Source organism: Stegodyphus dumicola, chromosome X2 (assembly GCF_044657685.1).
Source record: "Stegodyphus dumicola isolate Sdum_Otavi_A_Nest chromosome X2, ASM4465768v1".
Taxonomy (NCBI): Eukaryota; Metazoa; Arthropoda; class Arachnida; order Araneae; family Eresidae; genus Stegodyphus; species Stegodyphus dumicola.
This window is the reverse complement of record NC_140781.1, coordinates 32,921,431-32,934,672: the sequence shown is the minus strand read 5'-3', so window position 1 is coordinate 32,934,672 and position 13,242 is coordinate 32,921,431. Positions and strand designations below refer to the sequence as shown.

The 13,242-nt window shown below is 33.9% G+C and overlaps 1 protein-coding gene across 6 annotated transcripts in view; it reads right to left on the bottom strand.

Annotated features, from left to right (window-relative positions):
- Positions 1-13,242, bottom strand: part of LOC118188205 (uncharacterized) — an 82,669-nt gene that overhangs the window by 45,623 nt on the left and 23,804 nt on the right. For 5 of the 6 annotated variants that reach the window (XR_015039196.1, XR_015039198.1, XR_015039197.1 and 2 more), the window contains exons 2-7: positions 12,438-12,530; positions 12,298-12,343; positions 9,617-10,832; positions 5,113-5,186; positions 4,751-4,798; positions 172-354 (exon numbers count right to left, since the gene is read on the bottom strand). Coding sequence is in view for 3 of the 6 variants with exons in the window: in XM_085809797.1 (XP_085665923.1) it covers positions 172-354; positions 4,751-4,798; positions 5,113-5,186; positions 9,617-10,832; positions 12,298-12,343; positions 12,438-12,530 (1,660 nt within the window). In the remaining 3 variants the exon portion in view is untranslated. The remainder of the gene's footprint in view (positions 1-171; positions 355-4,750; positions 4,799-5,112; positions 5,187-9,616; positions 10,833-12,297; positions 12,344-12,437; positions 12,531-13,242) is intronic. The other variant, XM_085809798.1, reaches the window with a different exon arrangement.

Here is a 13,242-nt window from a genome sequence, read left to right as displayed (position 1 = left end):
TTAAAAGTTCTCGGGAGCTTTTTGTTTACCAATTATAGACTGATCTAGAGAGAAAGGGTGACGTTTATACACATTTCTAATAGAAATATAATTTGAATTACATTCGCCATAATTATAATCACTTTTGTTATTATCACTATTTTGCCATAATTATTATCACTATTTTGTTACCTTCTGTAATTCTTGGTGTCGGTGATGGTTCAAAGGGCTTTTTGTCTTTAGATTGATTCCTTTTGGGAAAACTCATTTCTTTGAAGGACTGAACCAAACTACTGCAAGACAGCGATCTATGCGTCTGTTTAAGTTTTTGTGGGAGCTGAGGACGGTTCAGATAGTTTGGCCAGTTTTCATCGTCTGTAATAATTAGTGAGCTAGAGTTAGTATCATATTGACTTTACATAGCTAAAGTTGTAAACTTGTAGACAAAAAATAAAAAATATGGAACAATGCGGAATGAAAATTATGGCTCTTTAAATCACAAATTAATCACTTTTGCATTTGATTGTAATTATCTGTAATATAAGCGTAAAATGTGAGTAAAATTTTTTATAAGTCTTTTGTACTTCACATGTGAATTACGTAATAGATAACTTAATGCAACTTTACCATTTTCTTAAATCATAATTTATCAGTTTGTTATTATGTTGCCTGATAACTCAGTTTTGATTTAAAAGAAATGTTTTTATAATAATATTAAGTACTAAAAAACTTCTTTTTATAAATAAAATGATGTAAATGGGTTTATGATAACAACGCCCATTTTCGGGTTTTATTCAATAATCATGCGGCTAGAGGATTCCTAAACCACATACAGATTATCTAATGAAAATATTAGCAACTGACTATAAATTAAAATTTCTGTATTTACCGTACTGTGTATCAGCCATTAATGAACAATCGCATATACGATTTTACAATATGCATGTGTTTTTATTGGGAAATAAAAAAAAAAAAAGTTTCATTAGCAAAATACACGGATCTACTAACCCTGGCCCATTGAGCTGTAGCAACCAATAAACCGCGCACTCTTTGACCCTATACATATTTCAGAATGCTTGTTTGGTTATGTATTTTACGCACAATGTTAACCTCAGTTAAATTATATATTCAAAATCGAATAATCTAATCTTATCTTCAAGTAAAGGCAATGGGTAAGGATAACCTGATAGCGCGTTTAGCAAATTAGTAGATTAGATAGATTTAGAAGGTTCACATAACGGAAAGATGGATACTCATATTTTCAAGCTTATTAGAGCTATAATTTTTGACATATGCAATTGATATCTGTAGCATAATCTTGGTATTAGGATTTACATATAATGTTAACGCCAGGTCGTGCCTTCAACAATGAATAATGGAATCTCATCTTCAAGTAGAAGTTCAGTGGGTAAGGGTAACTTGAGAGTACGAAACAAATGTTGTAAGGTTACAGAATAAAATTACACTCATTTCAAGTTTCTTGAAGCTATTCTTAGACATTTTGCAGTGGGTATCAGTTCTTGGTTACATGGACTTGTTATACACTGTTTATAACAATGTATTGTTGTGTGAAGAGAGGTCTTAAATTCAGCTGCGTGGCACTTCCCTTCTCAAGTTCGTATAAATCTTTGCTTCAAAATAACTACAAATTTTGTCTTGTTGGAAGTAAACAATTTAGAAAATGTATCGGAATAGTTTGTAGAATTGTTATTGTAACTTGAGATATTTAAAGACCTGCTGCCCCGTTTAGACGGATAGTGGGTTATCACTACGTTTTAACAGAAGAAGAAGAAGCAAGGAAAAAAACAGAAGAAGGTTTAAATAACCTTTTTGTTTTAGTCTTAATATGAACATAAATGCAGAACTTGTGCTACAGATAAAATTGCCATCGATCCTGGACATGTCGCTGAACAAGTAGCGATAAAGTCGCTGGTATTTCGACACGGCGAAAAAGCTGGCTACATCAGGTTCTCGGGATTTTCCTAATGTATAATGCAGATATAAACAGTTCGTGAGAAGGCATTACACAAAGGCGTTTTTTCCTTTAAGCAGATAGTCCTAGTGTGCTTTTGTTATAATTCAATGAATCCAAATACCCCGCTGAAATATTATGTAGCTGAATTTCATCATAACTAACAAATTGACATCCAAATAATTGGCTGCACCCTGTACGTGAAAATGTTAATGGCACTTTAAAAATAAATGGAACCAAAACATATAATTTTCAGTAAAAGAATATCAGATTAACAAACGTGAAAGAAAATAAATTAACAATTAATTAAGCAAATTTTTAGAGGTAATCTCATCCTATCTCTCTTTTTCTAAATTTTTTTAGAATATATTTTTCATGAAAACTTGTCAGTAAAACTTCATAAAAAAAAGACTAATTCATTTATGATTTTAATCTTCCAATGACTGATGCCTTAAAAAATTCGTAGTCGAAAATATCATGGTAAAAAATAAAGCTCCTAACAAATCATCGCGTGACGATAACATCGCATTGTTGGATTTGGATGTTAATTTATTCATGATTATTAATTAACTATGTAAGTTTCAAACCTCTATTAAGTGCTATAAGTTACATTAATTTTCTACTTGTTTTCAGTTTTTAAATGCTCAGGTTTCCTCACTGTTTCAGCAAAAATATATTAGCTAATTCAAAGGTATGAACTATAAAAATGAATGCATTCCTCTTTCCTTCTTGCGCTCACAAATCACTGTGCTAATATGTATTTTCAACATTGCTAAAATACGCATGTCTGCGATGTTATCGTCATGCGATGATTTGTAAGAGCTTTATTTTTTACCACGATATTTTTAAACTGCGAAGTTATTGAACTGCTTTATTTTCGACGACGATATTTTGTACCACGATGTTTTAGAACTGTGATGTTTTCCCTTTGCTTTCTTTTCTCCCGCGATGTTTTGTACCCTGACGTTTTCGCCTTGCGTTGTTTTCTTCGCAACGGTTTCGTCCGCGATGTTTTCGTCGGTGTTGGTGTATTTAATTATGGCAAAGCACACTAGGGCTATCTGCCTAAGAGGAGGTATGTCTTTCGTGGAGGACTTTCTAAGGGAAACTGGCTCGTATACACGTTACACATGGGGAAAACCACGAAAACGCCCATGCAGCCAGCCCGTTCGCGGGATTCGAACCTCGGACCGAACTACCAGTGTTCAGCATCTTTACCGCTCGGCCGCTTCGATGTTTTCGTCTGTAACCGTTTTATTATAACCGAATTTTCTCTCGTCTGGCCCTTTAGTGAATCTTATGTTTAAGTTGACGGAACGAATTTTTTCCCTATTGCTGATCTAGAATAATCTTATAAGGTATTTTCTTCCTCCTTTCCGCATGCCTTCATAGCTTGACTGGAAGCACATTCGATAAGTATCCGGGAGGCCCGGAGTTCGAATCACGGCGAGGGCAATGCGGATTTCTTCAGATTCCAGACATCGAAAAATTCTGTAAAACCTTACAATGGTGCCTCAACTAAAAAAGGTGGTGAACGATAATTCGTCCCCACGAAGATTTGTCGACTGGATCCCCTCGTCACCAGCCCTTTAAAAAAGGAGATTATATAAGGTGTTTTCTTCTTCCTTTCCCGCATACCTTCGTGGCGTAATTGGAAGCATGCTCGACGCGTATCCGAGAGGTCCACAATTCGAATTCCGGCGACGGCACTAAACATTTTCCACGTTCCTGCACCGATATAACCTAATGACTCTACAATTTGTATAGAAACCTGTGAGAAAAACGTAAAGATGTGATCATAACTCACATAAAAATACTTTGGTGTTTTGACATGAAATAAAAGTGTCTGAAAAAATTATAAGATGCTACTGAGAAGACAAATTCCCCATTCAAAGCTTTCAAGTTAGAATTGGTAACTAACAAGCATTAAATTTAGAATCGGTATTACTAGCTCTGAATACAAATAGGTAGATGGATAAAAGCTCTGCACAATCTGCTTAGGGTACTTTTATGAAGGAATTTCTAAGAGAAATTAGTTTTTATTTACGTTGCGTTCGAGACAAATCATCATTCATACAGCCTGTTCCGCTACAGTTAATGAACCCCATGAGAAATAATAGCTTTCTTAAAAATACCTTGCTTCCAAGAAAGTAGGAAGAATGCTGCCTCGCAAGAGAACAAAGTCAAAGCTTAATTAAGGTTATTTAAAGCATATTTCTCCCCTCTTAAGCTCATTTATATTCAAAGGAAATATGACTCCTGTTTCACAAAGTATTACAAAATGCTTGCCAAAGCAAGTAAATGATCAAGCGTTTTAAAATATTTTGTATAAAAACTTACACATCGCAAAGCTAAGGAACTAACGCGGTAATCAATAAGGTCTCGATATTTTGGCTTTTCAAGTCTTCTTTAAAAGCATTTCTTTGAAATGCAAAGAATTTGCAATTTATAAAAAAATATTCAATGTTTTGTACTTCCCCATCACATCTATATATCCAAGAGAGCGTCAGTAGATCTTGTAGTTAAGATAGAATTTATAAGTTTTATCATCCAATAGAAAACATCTGAAAGCTGCTCACAGTAGGGAAAGATCATAGCTTCAAATCCCAATAGAAATTCAGGTCTTGCGTACTTACAAAGAGAATGCAATGAGTTCATAACATTGCACATTATACTGGTGACATCCTTTTACTGCATTTAATTGAAACATCATTAGTAATTTTGCATTTTTACAATTGCCTCTTGGAAAGTAAAATCTTGTTAAAGAGAGTTTCATTGTAACAAAAATATTTTTCTTACCTATTGGAGAAATCGGCTTGGGTGGCTTTGGTTTTTGTTCCATGTTTGCTGCCTGTAAATGAAGATCTAACCTATATTACACTCAAAAAACATGCATTAAAAGAACTAAAGTAGGAAAATGGTAAGTTAATGACACTCATCTACAATATCTAGATCAGCAGTATCTCAAATTAATATAATAACATAGGTTAAAAAGTCTAAAGATTATACCATCTTAATATGAAATTAAACTGTCTACGGAAATTATGGACATTCGTATTGAATTATGTTTTCTGCAATTATGCGGCTTTGAAAAAAAACTTTTCTTCAGTATAAGTGAGGAGAAAATATAGGATAATTTACAGAAAAAAGTAGCCAAATACATGCCTGTATTATAGTTGATGAGGGAAATGGCTGTTTTGCTTCTGATAAAATCTCCATACTAGAGCCCAAAGACCTGAGAAAATAACATTTATGCTTAATGCAATCTTCTTAAGTTTCCAAATGCATATATGTGACATTATAATTTCCTAATAAATTAAAGGAACTGCATAGGAAAGAAAGTGTAATCAAATTGATTAAACGTATTGGAATTATGCTCATGTCACTTCGTTTGATTCTTAAACCAAGAGCATAAATGTTTCTTATAATCAACTAACGAGTGTTCATCGATTTCAGAATAAAGATTAGTTAAATTATTTATGATATAATCTAATTCACCGTCAAAAGAAACTGCACCCAGAAGAAGGCAGCGTGTTGAAATGATATCTGGAAAAAAATCAATAGTCCCAACAACAATAAATTATTAAAAAATGAGAGTGGGATGACAGAAACTTACTGCTCTTTAGAATTATAACAACGTTACAAAACAAAGTTACAAACAACGTTATATAACAATATTGCAAACGTTATAACTATAAGTTACTAAGTTAACTCTAGCACTAAGTTGTTATATTATTAAATACGAAGTTATCATAACTCTAAACAGGATGTTGGGACACCATTATTTCAAAATGTTTTATATTCTGCCACACATTGCAGCATGGACTCGTAAAACTACCCATATAGAGTCTGCATTTCCATATTTCATACAGAATGTGAATTGTATTTTTGCTATACCATGATTTATATATACCTATATATCTTGCCATACGCTCCGTACATAATGCCATGATTGCCATATTGTTTATAACCAAAAAGCATTTTAGTTATTAAAGAGATTACATACTGATAAGAGATTAGATTAATTAGACATAGAAAGGCGTATAAGGAGTAGAAGAGATGTTTTGGTGAAGGGCCTTCTAAGGGAAACTAACACGTATGCACGAAGAACACGGGAAAAACATGAAATCCAAACATGCAGCCAACCAGTATCTACGGTTTCGAAACTGAGTGAAAGTACCAGTATTCAGTTCACTTGGCCACTAGTGGGATTTTACACACAAAAGAAAACCACAAAAAGCAATATGCAACCAGCCTAGCTTCTCTGGATTCGAATCCGGGCGGAACTACATGTATTCAGCCGTCTTTAATCCTCCGGCCACTGATGGAAGTTACAGTTATGAAACACGACCCAATGTTTGTAAGCAAACTTTACTTGCTGTCCTCTTGCTAAGTCCACTATAGTTACTTTCACTGCTTTACCTAATTTGGAGTAATCTTTCATTTTGCTTTTATAGGAATGTTTATCTCTAGCTTACATTTCAAAGTACCATGTAACGGATATGATATCATAGTTTCAGTGTGATTCTGCAGGATATCTTAATAAAGTTTTCATTTTACCATGCCAAACCTTCAAAAACACTTTTGATTTTTGCCTTGCGGCGTAGCAGCTTCCCATACAATTGCTGTTTAATTACTGTAAGGAATTTTCTCCGTTCTTACCGTAATGTACTCGTAATTGAAAGCATGTTCGGCTAGCAATCAGGAGGTGCAGAGTTCGAATCCTTGCGAGGACAATGCTGTTTTTTCAGATTTCTTTCTCTGAAAATAAACCAAATGAGTCAGCAACAGCTATATCGTATAATTATCAAATCTTTGGATTTTATTGAATTTAGATAAGATATTCGTTATTTTTAGCAGTCATTGGGAACGGGCAAATGGGTAGGGTAGCAATAAGTACTGAGATCTAAATGTTGTACCTCAGTTCTTAAACATTCGCTGAAAATTATTCGCAGAAATTACACATTTTTTAAGTTAAACTTTTTAAATTAGTAAGTGCTTGGAGCATCTTTTTTATGGCTTGATCAAAAGCCACTTCAAATCAAATTTCCAGTTTTTTAGACACCGCAAAGGTATTTTACATCATAAAGCAGCAGTATTTTCTTGTAAATTGGTTTTAGTGCATAAGAGCATTTACAAAAGGGTACTCTAAATTTTTCTTAACAATGTTTAAGTAACCAGTGCGAATGCTTTATATATGTTTAAACTGAGAGGTACAAAAGTTTTAAACCGAAAACTACTCCCTCTTTTCTTTCCTGCAGACTAGAATCCGTTACCTGCTTAAAATAAGAGTTCGTCTTTCCTTCATCGCTAAGCCCCATCAGTGGCCGAATGTTTGAGAGAGCTGGGAATGCTGGTAACTCGGCCCTGGTTTGAATCGAGGCCAATGGTTTGGATGTATGTTTGGTTTTTCAAAGTTTTTTCATCTCTAATGCGAACAAGAGCCAGTTTCGCTTTGCAAGTCACTTAGAAGGCATCCCTTTTCCTAGTCAGACAGACCTTGCGATCTTTATCATATTCCAATAACCATAGCTAACCTTCGTCACTGATAAAAAATAATTTCCAATGCTAATGATGGGTAACACTCAACTTCTTTTTCATTGGGAAATGTTACGAAAATTCCAAAACTTTATACATTTTGTATGGTAGAGACGATATCAGTAATTCGTATTCTGGCATCTCTGTCACAAAAGCCAAAAGCCGAGGCTTTGGAAAAAAACATCTCCTTATACAAATTCTCATGTTTTTTCATGTTTCCATGTTTCATTCATGTTTTTTGAAGTGTTTAACGCATTTCACAATTTTTGCGTTGACAATATCCGAGACACTTGTTTTCAAGGAGATGTGAATTTCCAAAACATTTCGATATACAGCATAGCCACCCCGATAAGCTTGTATTTCTGTTGAAACCAATGTGTGTTTCTGTTGGAAATATGTAGGTATTTTCCGTACAAGCAATGTACTCTCTCTCGAATTTTCCAATAAAATTAAATTAAAAAAACTTAGCGTAATCTCTAGATGAAATCATTTTGTCCTATGGCTAAAATTTACAAAAACACTTGTGCTTGAAATAGAAAGCTTATAAAAAATTACTGCATTCCCCATTGAGTGCTCTGGTCATGCAAGTGAGCATGTCTGGCCAGCATTTGGTTTCAATCCGGTCAAGAGTTTAATTGATATTTCATCTTTCTTACTTTGGCAAATCTAACAGTTTCTATAGTGGTAAGAAAAAAATTGTGGTAGACGATAACTCTTCACCGCCTTTACTTCGTTGACTGGCTCTCGCTTCTTTCCCCAATTGCCGTTTAAGAGCGAGAGTATGTAAGCAGTTAGTGCTTTCCCCGTGCCTTCTGTCGAAATGTTAGAGGTTAGCACGTCTATTCAGCAATCAGAAAAGACGTGGCTTGAATACCGCTGAGAACGTAACTGCTTTTTTGGCTTTTTGCTTCAAAAAAACCTAAATAATCTCTGCAAGCTAGCCATCATATACAGAACTCATAAACACGTTTTCTGATAGATGTGGTACATGTTGTCCTCTGTTTCGGAATACTAATATTAAATTTTATTTTATTATTAAGAACGAAAGAAATATCGTATGCATTTTCGTGAATGTTATTGAGTACTGAAACAAATTTATTTCGTGACTACTACATCTAAACCTTTACCTAAAAGAAAAATGTTTTTCAGTAGGAAAATTTAAAAAACAAGTACGGTTTTATGCGAATTTCATGAAAAGAAAAAGTAATAATGCCGCCCGTGTGTGCTGCCAAAATGTGTGAAAACTAAACTAGTGCAAGCAAAGATATTATTTTTCTACTGACTTATCTTTAAATCATAGACACAGACCTAAGGTCACTTGGCATTATCTGCAATAAAATTCTCATTTTTAAATTCAGTTCTTATCTTCCGCCGTTGATATTGCATCATCATATGCCTCCTATTTAGTACCTGGATTGTCGGAACTTCACTTTTACACAAATAATTCATGATCTTTTCCACCTGAAGAAGCTGAAATATCATTTTTATCGAAGGATTTTACAATAGTCTCAGCTTTGACTTCGTGCCAAGCTTGAATCATTTATTATTATCAAATGAAAGGTCATCATGTACTCTGTGTATATCTAAAACTACTGATTATATAGTTAAAAATAATCCCATCGATTTATACATCAGAAAATATGGCATTTTTTAAAATAATTTGAATATAACATAAATTCAGTGTGTTTTGGCGTGTTGTTTTCATGCAATTTTTGGACAACTTATGCAAACTAAGAAGTAAAACTACAGAATTATTTATCAGTTTAGAAACAAACTGTATGCGGCAGAGTTTAGATACGTTTTATTTGTGAAGCGATATAAAATTTATTTTCGATTAATTCTACACTTCTCGTTATTTAAACAAATTATACATCTGTTACTAAAATATTTCAGCGTAGAAGATATATAAGGTATTTTCTCCCTTCTTTCCACTCTCATTCGCCGTGTAACTGGACAGCACGTCCGATTCGTAGTCCGGAAATCGGGAGTTCGATTCCCGGCATGCGCATTGCACATTTTTCATGTTTCTTGCATCGATATAATTTACTCACTTAGCAGATATTTAAATAATATTTTAGTAAATAATTAAAAATTTTAATTATAACAATCTATAGTTTTTATCCTTACCTTCTGAATTTAGGCACATTAATGTCCACTTCTGTTTTATTCTGTTTTGTTGACAGATTTTCATCTTTTGATAAATGCGTATCAAGACTTTGCCTTGGTTTCGGTTTTGGCAATGGTGGTGCAAGAGAAATTTCTGGAGGCGTTGTTGCTGCATTTTCATTGCCAGACGAAGACTCATCAATTATTGGATAAAGCGAAGGGGCTGTAAGAGGAACTGGTCTGAAAGATTCCTGCAGTCGACCCTCCAATGATTTCTCCTTTACAACTGCAGTTAATTTACCAACTGATGTTCTCTGATGTCCTGTTTGTAAACTTGAACTGGCTTCAGTGGGAGTAGGTTTTGTTGATCTTCCAGCAGGAATTTGAATTTGTGGTTTATCTGATGTGACTGAGGTATTTGCTTTTGCGTTCTTTCCGGTATGAAGTGCGAAAATTGGTGGAGGGCGAGAGGGTAGCGGTGGTTTCGAAACTTCCGGAGTTTCTCTTGATTTCATATTTGCAAACGTGGGAATACTTCTCTTGTTTCTTAAATTATCCGACTCACTACCGTTATGAAATGAGTGGGGATTAATTCTTAAATCTTCCTCATCTGTGTCTGAACTCAAAGATGACGAAAGTGGAGCTGATGGTATAGGATGTGTCCATTCATATTTTTCATCACTTATATTTACGCCAGAATTTTGACTCAAGTTTTGCTTCTCGAGTTTTACAGCATGAACGAAAGCAGTTGCCACTAGGTGTTTCCTCTCTTTATCCTCATTTGCCGACCTAGCACTTGGAATATTCTTCAGGAAGGCGAATGCATCTGCTTTAAGTTTTCCTGGTGTTTTATTTCCGCGATTTAGTTCAGAATTCTGATTAAGAGTTTGTTTATTATCTGAGCATCCTGTGGGAATATTATTTTTACTTGTCGGAGATATCCTTTCTGTAACTTCATTAGAAGCAACTAAACTATGTGAAGAAGTTACAACTGCCATCCGTTCTTGCACTGGAGGGGTAGATAATGCAGGTATCCTTTGATTGCCTGGAGTTTTATTGATAAATCTGTTGCTACTAACTTCTGAGATATCATTGCTTCTGGTATAAGAAAATGCTGAAAGAGCATTACCAAGTACATTCACATTACCATAAGTATTTTCTGCAGCAGGTGCACTGCTTGGCTCAGAAACAGATGTGTGATTTTCACTGCTCAAAGAAAGGACCTGATTTAACTGAGCTGAAATGAAAATATATATTACATCAAATATATCTGATATACAATTTAAAATGTTTTACCAATTAAATATGATATATTTCGAAAGAAGCATAACCAAGGATATTTGCGATGTTATATAAAGTAATACAAAGGTACATCAGCATTAAAAAAGTACCTCAATTAATTTGTGACATATAATAAAGTAGTTAGCACACAAACGTGTAAAACCTTGGAATTCTTTAATAAAATTCATAATCTAATCTTTTTAATTACATTTACTGTAAAAGAGCACATAACCCTCATAATAAACCTTGAATGTGGCAGCTATCCTTACTGAAACCTAATTGAAAATGAGCTAAAATATATGAATAATAAAAGCAATATTCTTTAGGAATATTTATTGCACATCGCTTGAAACCTGGTAGTACCTTTTAAACCTGCCTGTGAATCATCTCTATATGCTCATAACTTCAAATATTTCATGAACAAAAACCTCACAGGTTCGTGTTTGGAGATCTGGTTTTTATTCACATTAAAGGTGACAGTTCATCATGTTATCCTTTCCAAAGTTGAGAGCAAAGTTTATTTACAGGAAAAACAGCATCTAGTTATGTACCATGATGTAGTTAGCATCATCATTTAGTGCTGTACCACCCTGCATGAATATCATAAAATCCAACGCTTGGAAAAATGCTGTTTCTTTAACGCTTAACGTAATGTTCACCTGTGATAGTGATAACCCAGAAGGGTAGCTTTATTTAGAACTCCAAAATACAACGTTACTCAATGAACTACAATCATAACTAAATATGTGTAATATTTAAAATTTTAGAAAAATAACCCTTAATTTTATGCATTTCTGTGTTAGCTGCTTTATTGTTTATTGTAATATCGTTAAATACAAATTTTATGTTTATCCACTTAAAATACCGCTGTACCTTTGGCAATGTCGAAATTGTACGTCCTTGCTTTAGCAAAGTGTCTCTTATAAAAAGACTTTAACAGGGAAAAATAACATGCAATGAAATTATAAAAGGAGAATTATTCTTGTTTTGACTACCTTTAGCTTTTAGTTCTTTTGAAAAATGTACATTCTGAAGCTGTAAATAAAATGCTTACAGCTCGGTAATTGTTCTTTTAAAGGCTTTAATATAAGACTTAATTTAAGTCTTTAATATAAGGTCTTTAATATAAGACCTTATTTTTCCTGCGGTTGTTAAATAGCTATGTGTTTCCTAATTTTTATTTTTATTCTAAATAATTTTTAGAATAACTTTTCTGCTTAGAATTCCGTGTATTTTCTGATTTTGGGTTCTCAAAGAGACAAAATTTGTCATAATTGTAAATATTCATCATTTTTTAATAATGAGGCGATAAAAATATTTTTGTAAAACATCGCTAGTTCGTATGCAGAAAGATGAAAAAAAAAATTGCTTATCAGAACTGTCTTTGCAATACTGTTATAAAACAATTTATCACATCTTACCTTCCAGATCTTCGTTAATTATATTATCTTCAATTTCTCGGGAATACTGTCAAACAGGAAAAAAAGGTTTTAGACAACAATTTTTGGTTTACTTTACAGGCAAAATTATGATTTTTCGTACAATAAAAATCGTGTCTTACGTTTGCGTTTACAGAAGCATCGTCAAAATCAGAACCCCAAGAATCATCATCATCAGAGTTTTCTCTGTGGTCATCTATTGTATCGTAATTTTCCTAAATCGGAAGAAAAGAAATGATTCAGGATTATTTCAGAAGCAGTCGTCGACTCTGACTGCCATACCGAAAGGCCTGGGCTCCAATCGCGGAGAAGGCATGAATGTAAACTATCCCTTCATAGGAGGCAACCGAGGCACACCTATTAGTTGCCTCCATAATAATATGACCATGCCGCACAGATATTACATTAAATACTTACAAACATCCATGCTATCTTCGGAATTCGAACCTAGGCTCTTCACTACAACAACTCAATCGCTAACCATGATACCGATCAAGACAGCTAAGTGGATGGGACAGCTGAACACTTGTTCTAATTTGACCAGAGTTCGAATCCCTATCAAATTTAGGCTTCTGTTGCTTATGTGTCTTTTCCCGAGCGTAACATGAATATCAGCTTGTTCTCATTAAAATTTTTATTTACTGCTTAAGGCAAAGCATGTGAGCATTATCTGTGTATCAGAAAGGATGTCTTCATGGAAGAATTTTTAAGAGAAAATGGCTGTCATTTAAGTTGCACATAATGAAAAACACAAAAGATCCATTCAGTTTTTTCATTCAAAGTTCTTCTCGAAAAATTCCTTTGCTTTAAGCAAATAGCTCTCAACCACATACTTAATCGATAAAACACAAGATATTTAGCCTGGCTATTTAAACCTTTACGCAGTACTCGCTATTTAAAAGCTTCATGAACAGTCCCCCCCTTTCA